This window comes from Syzygium oleosum, unplaced genomic scaffold, assembly GCF_021117445.2.
Source record: "Syzygium oleosum isolate NSW1041296 unplaced genomic scaffold, Sole_v2.1 Sole_v2.03, whole genome shotgun sequence".
NCBI classification, from domain to species: domain Eukaryota; kingdom Viridiplantae; phylum Streptophyta; class Magnoliopsida; order Myrtales; family Myrtaceae; genus Syzygium; species Syzygium oleosum.
The window spans coordinates 19,063,315-19,084,215 of NW_026607487.1; the positions used below are offsets into that span (position 1 = coordinate 19,063,315).

General features: G+C 39.8%; 1 protein-coding gene across 2 annotated transcripts; it reads left to right on the forward strand.

The window, feature by feature from the left end:
- Window positions 1-11,848: 11,848 nt before the first annotated feature.
- Window positions 11,849-18,985, forward strand: LOC115672075 (uncharacterized). 2 transcript variants are annotated; one of them, XM_030593834.2, is made up of 4 exons: window positions 11,849-12,937; window positions 13,085-13,135; window positions 13,254-13,326; window positions 18,610-18,985. In XM_030593834.2, the coding sequence occupies exons 1-4, from the start codon at window positions 12,246-12,248 to the stop codon at window positions 18,769-18,771; spliced, it is 978 nt and encodes a 325-aa protein (XP_030449694.2). In that variant the 5' UTR covers window positions 11,849-12,245; the 3' UTR covers window positions 18,772-18,985. The 2 variants fall into 2 exon arrangements, with proteins under 2 accessions (XP_030449694.2, XP_030449695.2); XM_030593835.2 differs by having other exon boundaries at window positions 18,613-18,985.
- Window positions 18,986-20,901: the final 1,916 nt, after the last annotated feature.

Here is a 20,901-nt window from a genome sequence, read left to right on the forward strand (position 1 = left end):
TGCCATAAGGTGGCAATCATTATTGCATTTTTTTTCAATTATTTTCTGTGTTTCTTCAGTTTTTATGATTTCGAAATTTCTGAGGATGTGCTTTCGTAGTAGTTTGCTGTGTAAGCAACCTGATTGATGGTTGATTTATGCGGAAGATTTCTACTGTTTAATGATTCATAATACTATTTCTCTGGCCACTAAATTTATTTAGCGCCTAAACAAAATACAAGTTGCAGATGCAACTTTAAATTTATGTGCGTTTTATTCCTGCATTTGATATGATTCTGAAAGTGAATGGATGGGTTAAAGTCTATGGCATAAGGTGATTATGCCTCTTGAAATATTAGGTTGTAGAGTAGTGCTAAGTCAGTACTACTTAATGATGAAGGGGGCGATAGCAATTCTTTACTTTTAGAATGTTTGTTCCAAAAGCTAGTCAAGTATTTGATTTTTCATATTCAAGTTAGGTCATGATAGATTGTGACAAGAGGTTGTGAATTGTTGGACAGAAAATCCAGAGTGCTGATCCTTTTCTTTGTAGGCTGTAGAACGCCTTTTGTGGTTGTCAACTTCTTTTGATTCCCGTGTAACGTCTTTTCCAGCATAATACACCTTTTGGCACTCACAACTGTCGGTATTGTGATGCATTCATGAGTCATAATTCTTATCTTCGACACTTCGTAAACACCACCATTTGGGATGGAAGTAGCTAGGGGACGTTATTTGTCGTATATAAGTTCTACTCTTTTGCATATTTCTGTACTGTCCTCATCTTGGTTATGAAAGTCATACATCTTTTGACATCAGTTGGGTGAGTTGTGGCATTGTTTCTAAGATAATTTTCACAGGTGGTCTTTAAACTTTGATGAATCTTGCAATTGGATCACTGAATTTCTTTGCAATTGATGCACTCTGTCCATTTTCCAACCAAATGTCCAGCAAAAAACTGACGTGGCCTGTTATGTGGCAATTTTTACTGCTTTGGCTGACAGCTGACGCATAACGTTGACGTGGTGCCATGTAGACGGCATGAAAATTTTAAAAAAGAGAAAAACAAACTGCGACCCTCTGTTTCTTCTTCTCTCTTTCTTAATATTTCCATATTTATTTTCTTCCTTAAGTTAGGGCTGATGTGGTGGCTGATACACCATGTCATCTCCATCAAGACATAGAGGATGCCACAGTTACCATGGTCAAAGTGCATCGGTTCAACTACAAAAAGTTAAAAGTTTTGTGCTTTGGGTTGTTGCAATCAAAGTTCAGTGACCCAAATTGCAAAATAATCGAAATTTGGGAATCACCGGTGGGAAATCTGTTCTGCTATGTATTTGGCTGATATTGGAATCTGATGGTTGCACTACTTACCGTAGACTTAGGTTAGCCAATCCAGACAGATTTCGAGTAGATTAACTCTAATTTGGACTAACACGTGTCAGGTTTAGACAGTCCTATTCTTTTCCACGAATAGACTTTTTAGCCCAGTTTTGTATTGATGCTGGTGCTGTGCCCTTTTGTTCTTGTAATGCGCTTTCTTAATCTCATTGGCTCCGAGTTTTTAAGGTTCTTGTTAATAATTCTGAAGAGGTCACACTTGAGCGTGGACTTTTGAACCCTTGTTTTCTTCATGATAAGAACTTGTTTTGTTTGCATATACTTTAGCTTACAAGAAGCTCCTCCTCTCTTTCAACTTCTAACTTCCCGAAAGGAGTATAGTCTTATGCATAGATGGAGACACTTAAGTTCTTTGTAGGAGGCGGACAGCTTAACAGATCTTCTGTACTGTCTATACAAGGAATGTGATCCACAAATTATTATATTACTTGTTACTCTGTTCTATTGAAGGTGACACGAGCTGTGGAAATCATGATCCATTTGAAACATTTGTTGTGATTGTTAACTAATGACCTAAGTTAGATGGGGCAGTTCATCTTTCTCATGTTCCAAGTTGAGCATTTGGCTTTTTAATTTGGACATATCATGTAGATTGCTGCGAATGGCTTATAGTGGTTAGAAAAGGACACTTTGAGGGAAACAAATAGATTTCCCTGAGAACTTTGCTAAATTTTGTGAATATATCTTGTATTTGAAGTATGCATTACCAAAAACAGTATACTAAATAGCTGAAGATAACCAATTCCTTCAGTGTGTAGCTGAAGATAACCAATTCTTTCAGTGTGTGGCAATATTGGGTGCCACTTTTGACTTAAACAGGCAGAGTTCTGTATTCCCTCTCATGGGCCGTATATTAAATACCTCTGCAAATTATGAGAGATCCGGCAATTTTCATTAATCAAGTATTCTGAAAGCTTAATTATGGAAATTGGATTTACATTGTAATTGAGTAATCAGATTATATAGTCTGTGTTGGTAAATTTATCATATCTGAAGTCAATGATAGCTGCAGTAGATGATGAGAAAGAAAATTGATTTTCTTGCCCATTATGGTCGGATTTTCCTCGACTATGTGACTAAGATGTTTGGTTTGCTTTTCTTATCCGCTTGGTATCGTGGCTTTAAGTGAAAGCTAAGAATTATCTTCTGATAATGGATACTTCAAGTCTGTTTTAGGTTTGATTTTGACGTATATGAGATAAGATAAAAAGGATGGGAATTGGAGGCTGAAAACGATTGAGCAGTAGGTTCACCGATGTCTTACTAGTTCAGAAAATTTTGGTACTGCTTGGTGAAATCTATTAAATTTTCAATTTCCTCGGGATTGATGGTCTGCAGAATGTATGATCTTCAGGGGCCTGCATTTACTTGGATTACCCATTGGATATGTTCAACTCAAGACAATTTTTGTTGTTTCTTGTGCTTTTCATGTTTGTGATTTTCAAATTCTCTGGAAAAAAGAGGAGCGAATAAATCCTTGGGGAGTAAAAGGAGAAATATTAGTCCCTATCAATTGCTTAGATCATTTGGATTACCTTTTCAGTTCTGAGAAAGCTACAGTTCATCTTTCAGGTTTTTTCTATTGGTAAGATTATGCCTCATGACAGTGGATAACCAACTAAATTTGTGCCTCCATGGTCATCCCAACATTCCCAATGCAGTTGACCACACCAATTTTTGTCTCTCTGAGAGGAAATTTTAGCTTCATCAGTCCATATATGGAGCAACAGCTTATAGAAGATTAATAAGCGTGTATTTGGAAATGTCTGTCTTGTCCTTCTACTGACGTCGCGAAAGTGGGTCAAGCAGCCTCACTGCCACCGGTGCTTTGAGAATGTGCAAGAATGTCCTAACATGTATTCGAATTCGCAATTCTTACTTCAATATGCTGTTGTAGGGTTTTGTACAGCTTCTAACTTACGGGAAAAGTGCCAAAAAAGTCCTAAACCTTTTGCATTGATGCCAATTCAGTCCTAAACCTTTTTGTCTTTGTACCAATTCAGTCCTTCCTGCCAATTTTGGTCGGATTTTGCTGACATGGTCGCCAGCCGGTCACCGGCGCTGACGTGGACAACTTTTAATAATATTTTAATATTTTTTTGAATTTATTTATTTATTTATTCTTTTCTTCTTCTTTTTTCCCTCCCTCCTTCCTCCAGCCGGTCGCCGATCCATAGACCGGCCAGAGTCCGGCGAGGCTCGCCCTCGCCAGCGTCGGCGAAGGCGAGCCTCGCCATAGCTGGGCAAGGCTGGACCTTGTCGGATCCAGCAAGGTTGTGCCTCGCCCAGCGGCCGGAGAGGTCGAGCCTCGCCCAGCCGCCGGCGAGGCCCGACCTCGCCTGATTTGGTGAGGTCGACCTCGTCGGCGGCTGGGTGACGCACGACCTCACCAGTGGCCGGCGACCAACTGGAGGAAGGAGGGGGGGAGGGAAAAAAAAAAGAAAATAAATAAATAAATATTCAAAAAATATTAAAATATTATTAAAAAGTTGTCCTCGTCAATGCCGGTGATCGGCCGGCCGGCGTTCGGGTCAGCAAAATCCGGCCAAAATTGACTGGAAGGACTGAATTGGCACAAAGACAAAAATATTTAGGACTGAATTTGCACCAAAAAAAGGTTTAAGACTAAATTGGCACAAATATAAAAGGTTTAGGACTGAATTGGCACAAAAAGAGGTTTAGGATTAAATTGGCATAAATGTAAAAGGTTTAGGACTTTTTTGGCAATTTTCCCTCTAACTTACTCGCACAGCCCAGAAGGGAAACTTGGGAGACAAAATACTCTGTAAAAATTGTTCTTACTATACGTCTTTCCTTGTGTGTGCATGTCTGGACCAACCACTTTCCTTGCAGTCAGGAAGGTGACCTTTTTAACAGGAATGTGCCAGGGTTTCCATTCCGTTCGTGTTAGGGTTTGTTGCCCTGGAGAGACACTACCCTGTCATATCCTGAGACCAGAATCTGATGAAGATGCAAAGATATACTTGACATGACGATAGAAGAATCTCTGCTGGTGTAACATAATCTGTGTGTTCCAGTTCATCACCAATTAAGGTATGAGATATGGTTCAAGCTCGCAATCTGAACCAAGTAACACCACCTGCCACATAGAATGTGTTCCTCCCGCCAATGGTGTCATGTTCAAGCTGAGAACTAGGGATCTTCTTACGAGTCACGATAGCAGCAACAAGATTTAATACAGTCGGCAGTTCTCATCTAAGGAAAGTTGTCGACGTTTTCTAAAATAGTTGGAAATTACTTCATTTGGACTTAATTTCGAAAGGACGACAAGATACCAAGAACAGGGCTCGCGACTCTATCTTCTCGGCAGAACTCATCAACATCGACGATTGTCTGAATATATATCGTCACGACTTCACTTTAAAAGGAGGGCACGTCGACACTCGATCCTCTCCAAGCGTTCAGAGCTCTTTCGAGTCTCATTATCATCAATTTGACTTCGGGACTCGGTAGCTGGGCTTCGTATGAGATTTCGGACAGACAAGTTGACATGCACAGTGTACTGCTGATAATAAGAAAGGAAAAATTCTTTTCTAGGAAACAAGTGTTCCATAATAAAGGCTCTAATTGCAGTATTACGGTAAGAATTTCATTCAAAGGACACATCAAGTAATGCGACAGTGATTTGGGTATGCAATTAAAATATAAACGATGCATGATGATGGCCATTAAGAAAATGAAAGATACGTGTGGAAAAAGGCAGAGTCGGCCCCCAGAAAAGTAGAGCTTCCCACAAGGTTCGGCCCTGCGCACCCGCAGAGCAAGTCTTGCACGCATCCGCACAAATGAGCTCACTTCATCTCAACCATTGCATCGTGCGGGTTTCATGTGACCGAGATGAGGCGGGCTCACATGTTGCAGGCGCATGCAAGAATTTTTTGCACGTGCGGCAGCAGGATGTGTCCCCCAACCAGTTTATTTTTCCTTTATTGTTTTCTTTTGCTAGGTCCCAACCCACAAAATAAGCATTTCCTCAGCACGTCCCATGCAAAATAAGTTAAATAAAATGAAAAACAAAAGCAAGGAATTTCATGCCTCAATCCCGGTGGCCGGTCGGGATTACGAAGGCGTAGGTTATTTATTTAAGAAAAAATGGTAAATTCTTTTTTTTGCGTTTGAAAAATTACAGAAGCAAGAAATTAATTGAAGGCGATTCGTCATGTCCCCAACGCAGCATTGCATCCCATGAGAGAATTATATTCATTTTTCCTTATAATAATCGTGTCTGTTCTTAAGTTATTTCACAATTGTAATTACATCCATAACCACGTGCACTAACAACGAATTTAGTGTACGATTGAGGCATTGCACGCACCTTACAGCCCCGCAAACACCCTAATGCGAAAAGGTAAAATTTTGCAAAAGTCAACATGGGACTGATGGCAATAGTACCGCCGGTTGATGATAAAAGTAATAATTAACACGTAAATGTCAACAATGATATCAAAAAGGAAAGAAAGTGGGCGGTGGGTCTTGTAAAAGAGCAAAATCCTGATGATAATCGATGATAGCCCCGCCTGCCCTTCCCCAAAGAATAAAAAAAGGAAAAAGAAGCAGAGGAGGACATCGCAAAACATGGAACAACAGTTGAAAAAACAAACATGGGAGGAGATTGGAAATGATGAGGTTTTGGTAATAATCATGGCGAGTGGGAAACAGTGAAGAATGAGGAAAGGAGTTGAAGAATATTGAGGAATAAATTTTTTAGGGTTTTTTCTGGGGACGTGCAAGAAAAAGGTTTTTCGATTCCTATGCAGGAAGCGTGCCTGTTCTAGCTGATGAGCTTTGCCAATGGATGGTGTCGGGTAAGAGATAGGGATATGGGCAAGTCCTTTTTTCGTTTGTCCAAGCCGCATATATAGGTGATCGTGCTAGGTATATATTAAAGTGTTGATTAGTGAAGGTTTTGTATTAAGTGGGGCCACAGATTGAGTAGACATCTAAGCGGATTTGTCATGTTCGACGCCTAATTAGATTCTATCAAGCCAAAAACGTTGAGGTTCTCCTCAATCAATTAGTAGTGGAAGTTACTATATCAGATTAGTAATGGAAGTCATAAATTTAAATACGGTATCTATCGTACTGTCAAGTGCAAACGATTAATTTCAAATTTAACCACTTGATCGAATTTCTGTTCATATCTTATCCAGTCCATGAATCCTGAAGAGAAATTCGAGTTTATCCACATCTAAAGAGCATCGTTGTGCCCTAGTGCCTATTCACTTTTTCCTGTAACCTAAGCTAACAGGCAACAAATTAACAGTGTTGCGTACGTGTCGTCGCATTCCACCATTCTTGGGCCAAAAAGAACATGTTCCCTTATATGAAGTAATGAAATACGTGCGCATGCTAATAGTGGCCTATGTAGAGGCATCATTCGAATGCCCTCAATGATTCGCTTTCGCATGTAATCAAAGATGAAAACCCTAGAAAATGCCAAAGCTCGCAGGAGAGGTGATTCTTGATGCTGTCTAATTTCTACCAAGGGGAGCAATCACTAGCACCAATTGCCAAGTCCATGCACGGGACGAATGGCTCATACAGAAACGCGTAGGCAACTCACCAATCAATTGGATAAACATAGCTTAGGTCATCTTCAATGACTTTGACATTAGACCTATGGTTTTCCATTCTTGCTAGGAGACCATTTTAGCAGCTTTTGATACTACCAGTAAGGCTGCAAATGATAATCATTATATTTCTATTTTTCTGTTTCAGAACAAGTTTGGAACATAAATTCGTTTGGTAGCGTAATTTCATTTTTCAATTTCTGGAACAAATTTTGATTTCAAAAATAGGTTTGAAACAAAAATGATAAATAAAAATTTTCTGCATTTCTATTTCTGGAACAAAAATGAGAAATTCTTTTCATCCTTCGCCCTCGCTACTAGCTGGTCGCCCACTTACTGCCCATCGCCGACCACTTGCCAGCCCTTGCCTCTCACCGTTTGTCGTCTCCAGCCGCCGCCTGCCAGTTGCCATCATCCCGCCACCGCCTGTCACTGCCCACTGTGGGCCGTTGTCCACCAGCCACCGTCTCCCGCCATCGGCCGCTAGCCTCCCGTCGCCCTCCTCCCGCCACCGCCCATCACCGCCTATTGTGGGCCGCCATCCGCTGGCCACTGTCTCCTGCCATCGGCCACTGGCCTCCTGCCGCCCTCCTCCTGCCACCACCCCACTCCCACCGTTGGTCGTCGCTTGCCTCCTACTACTGCCCAGCGCCGGCCGCCGTCCACTGCCGCCTCCCCCCACCGTCCGTCGCCTGCCATTCGCTGCCACCGTCCGCCCTCCTCCAACCATTGCCTCCCCCTCCTACCGCCGGCCGTCGCCCGCCTCCCGCCATTGCCCGACGCCAGCCGCCGTCCTTCGCATTGGCCGCGTTGCCGTCCGCCGCCTCCTCCTGCCATCCACCGCCCATCGTCCGCTACCGCCATCCGCCCACCGTTCGCTGCTGCCATCCGCCCACCGTCCGCTTGCTGGTCACTCGAGAGGAAGAAATTTTGTATTGTTATCAAACAATTTTTTGTTTCAGGAATGGAAATTTTGTGTTATTATTAAACGTGTTTTTTTGTTTAGAAATTCATCCAGGAACAGAAATAGAAAAATCTATTTTTAGCCATAAATTGATTTCTAAAACAGAATAGTTGTCGTTTGCATCCTAATCTGCTGCAGTTTCTTTTCTTTTTTTTATAATTATTTTCATCTGCACGCGTACGAAATTTTGTGGTGCGCATATGTCGAAAGCCTCGAATATTAATTGTTAATGATTCATCGTGATGATAATTTGCAGAAGGTTTCCATCACACGTGAAGTTTCGTCCATAGATCTATCAATCATCGGGTATCTCCACTCCGGGCACAAAAAGCCAAAGGTGACAAAAGCTTTTTGAGTGGTTGCTTCATTTGCAATCCCGGGTGATTGCTATTCATTGCGTAATCAGATACCGCTCGATTTCTTCGTTCTTTTCCACTATGAACAGAACAGCTCAAGCAACTGACGTTCAATCCGGTAAAGAAAAACAAAAAGAAATGATTATCAGGAACTCGCTAGTCTGATAAGTAGACTGGAACGACAGAAAACATTGGTGCAGGAAAGAATTGAATAAGCCGAGGGAAAGAGAAGTCTAGGGTTTTTTCTTGACAGAAGAAAGTGCATGTTCGACTGGCGAGAATGCACAAGTCTCAAATGGTGAATAAACCCCACTTGCTAATTGCAGTGTATCCCCACATTCACATGGCCTGACTGCGGAACTCATTATGTCTCATGCACATGCAACTCTCTCTCTCTCTCTCTCTCTCTCTCTCTCTCTCTCTCTCTCTCTCTCTCTCAACAAGACATAAAACAATTAATTGTAATTTTGTTTTGGAGGAGATTAATGATGATGATATTGATGACGTATTGATGACAAGATCAGAGAAATTTCCTCTCCAATCTCATCTTAGGATACGCCTTCAACCATGTAGTGCCCAAAGCAAGGCAGGAAGAACTCATTTTTTGTCGAATGGGAACAAAGAATGCTGCAACAGGAGAGTAGTGAATACTAATTATATAAGAAACTCTTTAAAGGTGGATTTCTTATAATATATAATCATGAGAAAAATAAAGCTGCAACATCTTGAAACTTGGTAACACTTGTATTATGCGCATGCGTCATATTTGAATCTCTAAACAACAGTGATTAAGTGAATCCCCTTTTCTAATTTTAGATATAAGATTTATGATCAATATATTTTTTTGGGTAAATATCGAACAACATATTCATATTTCACCCAATGACTACTTACATATCTTTACTTTTGAAAATACCAAATACATACCCGAGATTTACCTTTGAAGACAACTTTGCATGCTCACATCAATTATCCTTGTCCCCTATTTACAAAAATGTCATTTTCTTCCAAAAATGCCTATTCCCAAAACCTAAATTCTTAAACCCACCAAAAAAACTCAAAACCAACTAATAATCGAATCAATAGAACAACCTAACCCTTAAGCAAGACGCTAGAATGAGTTTGTGAGGAGGGACAATTAGGATTTAGACATATGTTAGTTGCATTTAAAAAAAATGGTGATATGTAAATGATATTTTATTAAAATCTATAGTTGATTTGACTTGTTGTCACGTATTTTCTAGATAGTAAAACCATGTAGAAATATGTAATATCATCATATTCTACTAACAATTATCATATGTCGATGACCGGAAGTTAGTGAAGGTCGTTTGCTTTATCTTTGCTTAGTAATTTAGTCTCGTATGTGTACTTTCGGTACCAATAGTTGATGAGAGCAGAGTTTGATCATTTATGAACAAAATTATCGATAATTTGAAGAATTGACAACTTGATAAATTGACAGCTTAAAGGAATAGACAAAAGGTAAAATCAACAATCTTAGATACGACTCTCAAAGAAGTAACTGTTAACGTAGTGGAATAAAACAACAGTCAAGATAGTGGAGTCGAATAAACTGTCAAGGTAATGAAGACAACGTAACTATTGATGTAACCATTTGTAACCTCTATTTGTAACCAACCTTTATAACTTCTATTGATAGCCGTCGATTACAAGCTTTAAATAGTCACACCATACTCTTCGGAGACCCTCCCTTCGCACAAATTAAACAAATTTGCTATTTTTTAGTTATTTTTACTTTGATACGTTATACTTTTATCTTTCGGATTCACGTTATCGATTAAATTCAGGCATACATCTCTATCCTGGTGCATCGTTGATTAAATTCAGGTGTAATATCTTTGCGTTTTTAGGCGTTGCCGTCGATTGAATTCTGGCACAGTTTGTTGATGCTTGATTCTGTTGTGGTGACTGTACTTTACAAGCATTGTCATCGATTAGATTTCGACACGGTTTACACTTGTGTAGTTCCGTTTGAATAGAAGTGGTTGATTTCCTCATTTACATGTGATATTTCATATCCTAAGTCATCATAGAACTTGTCTCCTTAAATTAAAAATCGAAAAACGACTTTCGGTGGAAGGTATGTCGTCGCATTTGCAAATATGAAAGTTAATTAGTGTTTTTACGTGGTTACACCACGTGGCATGATCACATAGGAGCTTTAAGTCAATTGCATTTTTTCCCAATTTTACTCTAGTATATTGTAATGAGCTAGAATTTATGGTTAATGAAATTTGATTTGAGATTAAGAATTACTTTTTCTTAAAAGGTTAGAACATGACTGTTTAAATTCTATCTCTGTATGAGATAGATTAATCTTTTTGAGATGGCACAAAAAATTACACGGATTTAGTAAAATATCTAAATCTAAATACCGTATATAAAGCAAGAAGACAAATTTTAGGAAACTAATTCACCATCCTTTAAAAAAGAAGACACTGGCATATTCATTATTTAATGGCTGAAACCTATTGCTCCTCTTTTTTTTTCCCCCTTGGTGCCATTCTTATTGTTGTCCATTCTATCATCTTCTTTCCCTCGATAACATGTGCACTGCCATCGCCGCCGCCGCGAGACCTCTCTCTGTCTCTTACTGCGATGCTCTCAGTTGGCATCTCTCTTACTACGTGCCGGAGGGAGAAAAAAGGAGACGGTTGATTTATTTTCCTTTAACGTGAAATCATGAGTTTATATGTGTAAATTTGTTAAATGTTACTCACGTTTACATTAAACACATTGAATGCTGGATCGAGATGGACACAAATTTTATTTCTTGCTATTCACAACATAAAAATGTGCACACTGACACTTTCTATAGAAGCTCCGGCATTTACATTAGACACTTCGTAAAATGAAAAGTTGAAAAATTAGGTGCTAACATTAAGCACGTACCAAAATGGGTACTCACATTTGCACCTTACATGTGCATTGGGTAAAATTGTTTCCTTTAGGTCCAATTCTCTCTCCCATAACATGTGGTATAAATGGGTACTAACAAAAATGTAAATATTGAAATTCACCGCTATACGTTTAGATAACGGTCTTATTCCTTTAAAGCAATATTATTCTCTAAAATAGTTTCGCTATAATTTACACGGTTAGAGAATTAAAAAATGGTGTTGCGCTGCGACTTTAAATAAATTAATGTCATTCTCAATAATCAAGACAATCTGTACTTATTTCCGTATATTTCTTCGAGTATAATATTGGATTTTAATTTATCTTTACACAGGTGAGAAATGACCCGATTAAAATAATTTTAAAATCCTTTGACCCAAAAAAAAAAAATTAAAATCCTTGGAAGCGGAAACGTAAGTTGCACTTACAATAATAGTGAAATTATATTAAAAAAAGGGAATCGATTTAGTCGCAAAATAATAGTCAAAACTCGTTGATCCGTTCTTTGAATCTCGGGAATGTGAAAAACCTCCTTCCATTGCCTGACGAATTCTGGGAAACCTAAAAAGGAATGATTGTTTGGGCCTCTTTTGAAAATATAAGAACGAAGAGGCGCATATCATGTCGCTGCCCCTCTCTCTCTCTCCTCTCTCTCTCTCTCTCTGTCAAAACAATTTCTTCTCCACAACCGTCCAAACAAAGAGACTTGATGGAAAGTGAGATTTTGCTTTTGCGAGATCCATTCTCATTGTGTCCTCCTTCCGTGAATTGAATCACTTCGCCCACCATGAACAAGCCAGCAAAGTTCGTTCTGGACACAACATCCATCCCTCCCATCTCTCTTGATCTCACGATTCTCAAACACCATGCGTCAGTCGAAGCCAGGCTCCCCAGATAAGAGCTCAGATCCCGCAACTTATCTCAATCCATGGCTCGAGCCCAGATAAAGAACAAGCTTGAGGGAGATATTGTTATCGGTATCCGTCGTCGAGAGGGGCAGGTCGGGTCTGGGGGTTCTGCGGCACGATCATGGTTCTAGCTCGAGATCAGCTTCCTGGCAAACGTCGTCATAATCCGCTTGTTCCTGCATGTGTTGTGTCTGATCTAGCAGTTATTCTTGATCTTGGTCAGATGGCTGAAGATGAATCAAGAACTAACAGTCTCAATGAGGAGGCCTCATCAAGCTCAAAGGATGTTGGAGATCAAGAAGAGAAGGATGAGGCGTGGCTGCAACTAAGCATATGTAGCCATACTAGAGCGAACAACGGTGACAAAAGGTGTGATCAGATTGAGCCAACTGGTCAAGGAATTAGCCACGGAGTATCGGTCGAGCTCAATCTATTACCAAGCGGATGTTCCTGGCACCCGACACCGCCCTTAACCCCCGTCTTTGATGTGCCTAATCTTAGAGCTTCTAGGCCAATTACCAATTTTGCTAGTGATAGAAGTACTAATCATAGCTCATCATATCTCTTTCAACACCCTACACGTAGTTCGACTTTTCCCACTCATGGGTTCGATTGGCCCAATTTCTCATCGTCATCACTGCAGTGTTCCTCATCTTCTTCCCTAATGCCTCCGCGGTCGAATCTTCCCCCTCCCTTTCAACTTCAACTACAAGTAGATGGAGCATCGGGGTCGAGCATGGATTTTACGGTAATCGACGCTCCGAAGAGACCTTACCCTGGAGTTTGGTTCGTGTTACGAGCATCACAAAATCAGTAAGTGAAAAAGAGGCAACTCATGAACAAAGATCATTAGTCCCCACTCGTTTCTTTTTCCCATCATTATTTTCTAAAGCCACTTTACATTACACTTTTATCATGCTCTTTCTAATGTTTTTTCTTCTATTTGTTTCTTAAATGCAGAGATAAAGAACCACTCTTGCCCCAACTACCCAAGATTTACCTCAGAGTCAAGTAATACATATACATAAGCTTTCTATTTGGGCTTTTGTGCTTTCAGTGGCTGTCTTCATAGCGATATAGATTTTTTAGGTTTTCTGAGATTTTTTCTCTTATTTGTCATAACCTTCAGGGACGGAAGGATGACAGTCCGACTTTTAATGAAGTACTTGGTCAAGAAGTTGAGACTGGATAGTGAATCAGAGGTACGTACAACAATCGTTGCGTTTTGTATTTAGCCCCCGTTTTAACGAGGATAAAGAGAGTAGCTAGCTAATTAAGTTTGCTAATTTCCTCTCAGTATGATAGAATAATAAGCGAATTTGCATTTGACCAAGATTAAGCGGCTTCATAAGTGAACAACCTATTTCTTGAATGATCGGTTATGTTCATGCATGGACATGGTCGGCATTTGCAAGCATGATAGAAACAGCAGATCTGGAAATTGTTTTCTAGTCTGGCATATTCCTTGTGAAATCATCATATTTAGGTAGATGGTATATGTCGCTGCAGTCTTCGTCTCTTTAGATGGAGCTTGCCTTCACTTCAGTTTACGTTCCATCTTTTTCCTTAGGGAAATAAGACAAGATCTTTGTCTTATCAGGAAAACAAATTGTCATAATTTGATGAGTTTCATTTTCTATTGTTATAGGTCTTTCTGTAAAATGATCATTGTAAAGTGCTTGAGGAGAGATATTATATCGTAATATATACCACTTACCTACCACCTCTCTCGTGACTCGAAAAGAAAAATATTACACATAAGAAATGGGAAATGAACCGAGGGAAAAGGAAGAGATTGGTACTGCCATTAAAAGCAATAATTAAAACCCTCACATTGTACGGTAACAAAAGCAGACAGAAATAACACCATCTTCTATTGATATAGTTGGAAAAACATGAAAAGAATATTTTAGAAACGATCAATTTTGAGAAAAGTTCATATGTCTTTGACAGAAAATGGCCATGTTGCTAGGCCTTTCCTCCCCAACTGTTCCTAGGGTGTTTTTATAGAGAAATAATAAGGTTCATACTTGTGCTGGTCTTAAACTGATTTTGCATTGGATTGTAGGTTGATAGCCCTTGCATTTCCACTTGGTAGAATTTCAACCCGAAAACTTGATGATATTTTAGCCCAGAGAGAGAGAGAGAGAGAGAGAGAGTATTTAATGAAGCTTAAATATGATGTTTGATGTTTCAGCAAGTGTTTTAGATGTTTCTCTTTTAGTCTCGGATAGTTGATTCGAAAAGTGTTGCTCTGCCCGTATACCTTAGCTCTGATTAGCTAGAGAATAAAATTGGCGCTGCAATACATCACACTGATAAGGTCAATTCCTTTTCCAAGGTAATTCACAAGCTAAACAGCACACAGAAACGCCTAGTAGAGATGATATCCTCTTAGTATAGTAGAATAGAAAGTAGTGGTGAGCAAGATGGACCGCCCAAACCGGGATCGGACCGGACCGACCAGTTTGGTCCGGTTCTCAGGAATATCGGTCCGGTTCCCGGTTCCTAAAAGTGGAACCGGTTTATGGGCGGTTTGGTTCCCAGTTCTAGGGTGGGAACCGGACCGAACCGAACTGATAAATACATTCTTTTCTAATTTTTTCATATATATAATATTTAATATATATGAAAAATATTTAATATTGGTCCCATTGGAACCGATTGTTCAATTTTTTCATATATTATATATATTTTTTCAATTTTTTCCATGGCCTTATGGGATCAAATCAAAACTACAAAGGAAATAACGGAACAATTGGTTCCTGATTCACAAATAATATTTAATATTTGTCCCATTGGAACTGAACCGGACCATCGGTCCGGTCTGGTCCACGGTCCCAAGACTAGCCGGTCCGGTCCCCAGTCCTAGAAACGGAGAACCGGTCCTCCCGGTCCGGTTCTCGGTTCTTGGGTTGGACCAGACCGAACCGAGAACTGCTCACCCCTAATAGAAAGCAATATTCAAGAGTCCACTTAGTTAATGGAAAGAATTAAGCTTAATTGTATTCAAAGATTGAATGGATGATTGAATGGAGATATTAACTACACTACATGCTGCATTCACTCTGGATTTAAAAAACCTCGAGTCAATGTACAAAGGACATGGGAACTTTATAGTAGCGTATGTGTTTCCTGTTCGCCATGACTTCCAAAGAACCACTAAAATGTTTCTGCAGGGATCACAAGGGCAATATTCTAGGGTTTTCACGCTTCCAATTAGCGTGAATTGAAATAATTAGTACTGAAAATACTTGTTCATCCATCTCATCTCAGTTAATGCTAGAACATGCATTGACGAGTATTTCATGAAGAGATTTTAGCTCAGTCACCAAGCAATAAAAAGGTGTGGATCATGAACTTAATGGAGGTATGGCGATAATCAAGTCTCCTTAATAAGTATTAGATCCAAAAATTCACAAAAACAATAGAAAAATCAGTTGAACAACCCCTGACATCGATACTACAGATACCCTTAGCTTTGTGTTGCTTGTTTCTTCTGTGACAAGAAGATGACTTTTTTTAGCTCGCTGATATGAACTATATCCGGTTCTCGTTAGTACAATGAAAACTTGCATGCGTCAACGCCCTAATGCCGCCTTTTTTGTTTCTCTTATGCTTTCATGCCGTGAAGTTAGGACATGACGCCATAAACAATCCATGTGTATTTCACCAACCAATGTCTAAGTACAGTTGTGTTAAACTGCCAAAACCTACTACACGTTCATGTACTTTATTGATTGATTATTCATGCGAAAGTAACGTTGGAGTATATTGCACTCAAAGTTCTCTTTGCCTTTTGATTCCTTATGAAGTTGTCGTGTTCTTTATTGAATTGGGTCAACATGGCTGGCGATGGTTTGGCAATTTCTTCTGAATTTAGAATTGTGGAACTAATTTCCCCTGGAAATTTAAAAATTAATACATGCGTTGCATGTCATTCATGTACTCTACCAGGAGACCATGCTATGTATTGATTCTTAAGCTTCCACTGATTTCCTAAATGATTTAGTGTTTGATTTAAATATATACATCAGATACCATACTTAAACGATAAAATTCTCACTTAAAACAACTTTAAGTGCCACGTCCATCACCTTGTAGATGAAATCTTATCCAATGTATATGGATGGAGCGATTTGTTTGTATCCATTATTATAATTGTTCAGCCGAAAGATACAGATATCTCTGGTTATTAAAGACAAAAAGCTTTCCGCTCTTACTTCATCTAGCCCCTAGATTGAATTTCCATATGTCCGTCTGCACATTTAAGAAGAGTTCATTATTGACTTGAAAGACCTGAATATATCATGTTATAGTTTTTAGACTTGGCATATATAAACGTGCCTTAAACTTATCTTCTTGTCTTAGGGAAAGGTTAAAGTGAACTTAACCTAGATTTCGACCAAAAAAAAAAACTTAACCTAGAACAAGAAAAAATTTCACCTTATCCCATCTCTCTCTCTTTACTCTCCCAGTGCCTTAGTCGCAATAGCCCTAGTCTTTCGTCGCTGCCCTACTGCCCCACCAGTCGCCACCGCTCATAGCCCCGCCAAATGACTCTGAAACCACACTGCCATCGTGCCGCCACCTCCGCTGCCTAGACTGTGGCTCGCGTATCTCTCTATCTCCATGTCGACCCACCCAAATGTGGCAGATGCAAGAGAAGAGAGAGGCGAACGAATCCGGGCACAATGTGGCGGCAGAGGTGATGGCTCAAATCTTGAAGCGACGACAGTGTCTTCAGAGGTGCTGGTGGCGGCATCACGGGGTAAGGAGCGGCGATTGAATCCATGTGACAGGCACCTTTGACGGTGGGTTTTTGGGCTGAGGGGAGAGAATCCGAAAATTAGACTAGTGCGGAATTTTGGTGTAAGTTGACATGCGGCTGATTCATAGGCTAAGATGACTCGTAGATGCTCTTCACTTGTCCAGCAGTGGCTGAGCGTAAACTTTCCCAAATTATATGTGCTCTCTCTATCCTTGGAATAATCTCTGTAAACCCTAAATTTTGCCCAACAATCTTTGTTTCCCAATCCTGTCGTCATGCCTCTCGCCTCCTTGACCTCATCTTGGACAGCTCGAGTAGGACCCTTAACACCCTTTTTAAAAATTTCAACTGACGGTGCTAAAAAAGGGCCCATCAAGAACTATTTTTTTTTTGGTCAGAACATCAAGAACTTCAAGCGGGGCCCTTTGGTGTGGACATATGTATGTGCACATATGATATCAATGTCACCCCATGAGATTCTCTCCACGACCAACCGGAAAATCCACATAATCCTACAATGATTTTGGACGAAATGAAGCCACGCAAACACACCGCATGATTTACGTCGAAGAAAAGCAATTCGTGGGGGGATGATTCGTACAACAGAATCATCCGACACCCAAGTTGCTGAAAGGGACATCTAAGGAAAAGCATGTACAAGACACATTCCATAGTCGAACGATTTGACTTTGATGCCTATACTTATCTTGTTCCTTTTTCTTTTCTTTTTCTTAATTCTTTTTACACGTAGTTGGTAGGTGAAATAGGTTCGAACATTAAACGATACCATCAACAATTCCTATGAAGTACCACCTTCCCAGCTTCTTAATGATTATATCATACTCCAAGAGAATATATTAAATTCATGGTGCGATGGGTAGTTCGCGGAGGAACTTGTATGATCCTTCAAGCTAGGGTTTTGAGAGCAACATGAAGGAAGACGTGCATGGAACGAGGCTGACATGTAGGACTAGAATGGTGGTGATTTTATTGTTCTTTTTCTGGGATAGGCTTAGAAAATGATGACTTTTGGGTAGCTACCTAATATATTGTGGGTATTTCTATCGTGTTTATGAATCATTCAAATGACGTTTCTTTTTCAAGTTGCTGGTGTGACATGCTTGTTCATATTATTTTCTCGTGGAGACGAGGGGATACATTGATTCTAATGTAATGCATGTCTAAGGGGTTGTGACCTTATGAGCTAAAGAATTGGTGGACCTAATGAAAAGATTCATTTAACATATTTGCTTGAATGTGCATATTAAGACTATTGTGCACGTGTCAATATCTTCATTCTACTCAAGGAGCACATTCTTTTAAAAATTTGTTAAGTTCGCCGCTTGTGTAAAAAAAAATACTCACACATTTCATTGTTGGATGAGTGGTGTGTGTTTTGGGTTAGTTTTTTAACTGAACTCTTTCGCTTGTCACCAATCTAGTGGTTAGTATATAATTTATTTCTTACATCGACAGTGGATATGGACCTAATAAAAGTCTCTTTCTTTTAAGGATACTTCTACTTTTTTACTCCAATAACCGCGAAAACTACATGGATTCTTAATTTTCTTATGATAAACATCGGTGAGTCTAATCACTTAGACACATGCACATATTTAGATTATGCTAGCTGCTTCTATGATAATGTGCACGCTTTATGTTAGTCTATGTGCGATTAACCATTGTCAATGTTGTTTTGGGTGATGAAAATCAGCAGGTCGAGATAACATGTAGAGGCCAAAAGCTGCTGCCTTTCTTGACGTTGCAGCAAGTAAGAGATAACATTTGGAGTCCAAGTGATGTGGTGACTTTGCTTCCTGAGTCCGCAACAACATCGGATCACATCATGGTACTTCACTACGGTAGGGTCGCCTGAAAAAAATGTAGCTTATACTCACAAGTCCCGACTTTGTATTTATTCTCAAGCGATGTGATCTAATTTATTAATTAAACCCCCAGAGGGTTATTTAGTTTCCTGATCATACATGTACTATCTTCTGTGACATTATTGGTTCTTGCTTTGCATTTTTGGGTCATGTGTAAACTAACCTATGATCTGTCAAAAAGGTGGAGCGGGAATTAGCTAGGTATTTTTATATGCTTTTTGAATGAATTTTTCGCACTTTGTCTTCTTGGTTAAAGAATGAATGTCATTCACTAGAACACTGGGAAAGAATTATCTGCTTTCCATTGTCAGAGTCCAAAAGATGAACCAACAGATACTGAAAAAAGAAGACAGAAATATTGGTGGACTTAGACTTTTATGAAATTACCAATTTTTCATAGTTTGCAAATTAGCAATTTTTACTAACTAGTCATAACTTGCTAAATTTACTAACTCTTCGATGTATCTACTAACCTAATTTACAGTGACTTACCAACTTTTGTCATCAGATTAAACTATCAATTCTCATCATTTGAATTACTTACCACCAACGTTTAATTATTCTTCTTATATTTTATCAGCTTCTCTATTGAGTTATCAACCTTTGTTTGCCTTGGTTAATAATTTCTTACATTTACTAACTCTTTTTAAAGATTACTAACCTAAATTAGCACGAGTCATCAATTTTTCTTCCCTTAAATTACCAGACAATATTGACTGATCAACTCTTATTTGAATTACTTATCAACGTTTAGTTATTTTTTTAAATTTGTCGATTTTTCTTATCATTTACTAGCATTTATTTGAGTTACTTTTTCCTATTGATGTTTTGAATTTTTTACCAACTTTTCGAGAAACCAGAAGTCTTAACTAGAGTAGATCATCAAATTTTCTCCAATTTAAATTATCAACTAGCGTTGAGTTTTACAACTCTTATTTGAATTACTTAGAATAAGCTAACTTAATTTAAGCATCCATACTTTCCATGATGAGTGCCAAGCTATTTGGTAAATCATCAATCAAGCATAATGACAACCGTGCAGATGAGATTGTGGCACATGGGAATTATCTTTTATGAATCCCTTACCGTTATTACTTTATTTGTTGACTCTTCGTAAAGTGTTACTGTTGAGTCACGCAGTGTGTTTTGATACCACTTGTGTTGCAATTTCTCAAAATAGCAAAATACCTTCACTTTTTATAAAATACTTATTCCAAACACACACTTTTTCTACACTCACTCACAAGTTCCTCACACCACTCCCACACGCAGCTCCCTTTCTCACCAATGGAGATTCACTCTCCTTCGCTCTTTCTTCTCTCTATTCTCTACAACTCTGCACACACTTTTTGGCTGTATATACACATGAAGAGGGCTAAGCTATTTAGGCCCCGCTTGGTTCAACATTCTCAAGGGGGCCGAAAGTCCCTTGGGGAAATGCTAGGGCGTTTGGCTAATATTCACAATGGGCTTTCGTTCGAAAGCCAGCATTGGGAATGCTCAAAGCTCAAAACTGGTTCGGACCAACTTTGGGCTTTCAGCATTTACCAAATGCAGAAACAAATTTTTTTATTCCCAAACTATCCTCACTTATTCTTTAATGTTCCGGTTTTGCCCCTTGTTGTTGTTGTTCATCTTCTTCGCGAAAGGGCAGCTGACGGCACCGGATCTGGATAGCGAAGGGCCGGTGAGGTCGCCCGACCCAGGCGACTACCGCCTGGGGTCTTTCGATTGTCTAGGTGCCGTTGGTCACGACCTAGGCCGCCGTCGCCTGGGGTCGCGCAACCTTAGGCGACGGCTGCCTAGGTCGTACGACCCCAGGCGATGACGGCCTAGCTCGAGCGACCCAGGCGATGGCCGCCTGAGGTCGCACAAGTCCAGGCAACGACGCCTGGGTCGCGCGACCTTAGGCCTCGTCGCCTGAGGTCGAGCGACCCCCGGCGAGGGCCACCTAGGTCGCGCAACCCTCACCGGGGGTCGGTTGACCTCAGGCGACGGCCGCTGGCGGCTATAGCCCTTCACCGGCTCCGACGAAGGGTAACCTTTTTTTTTAATAAAAAAGAAAATCCCAAAGCCATTTGCCAAAAAAAAAAAAAAAACCAAACACTACTTGGGCCAAA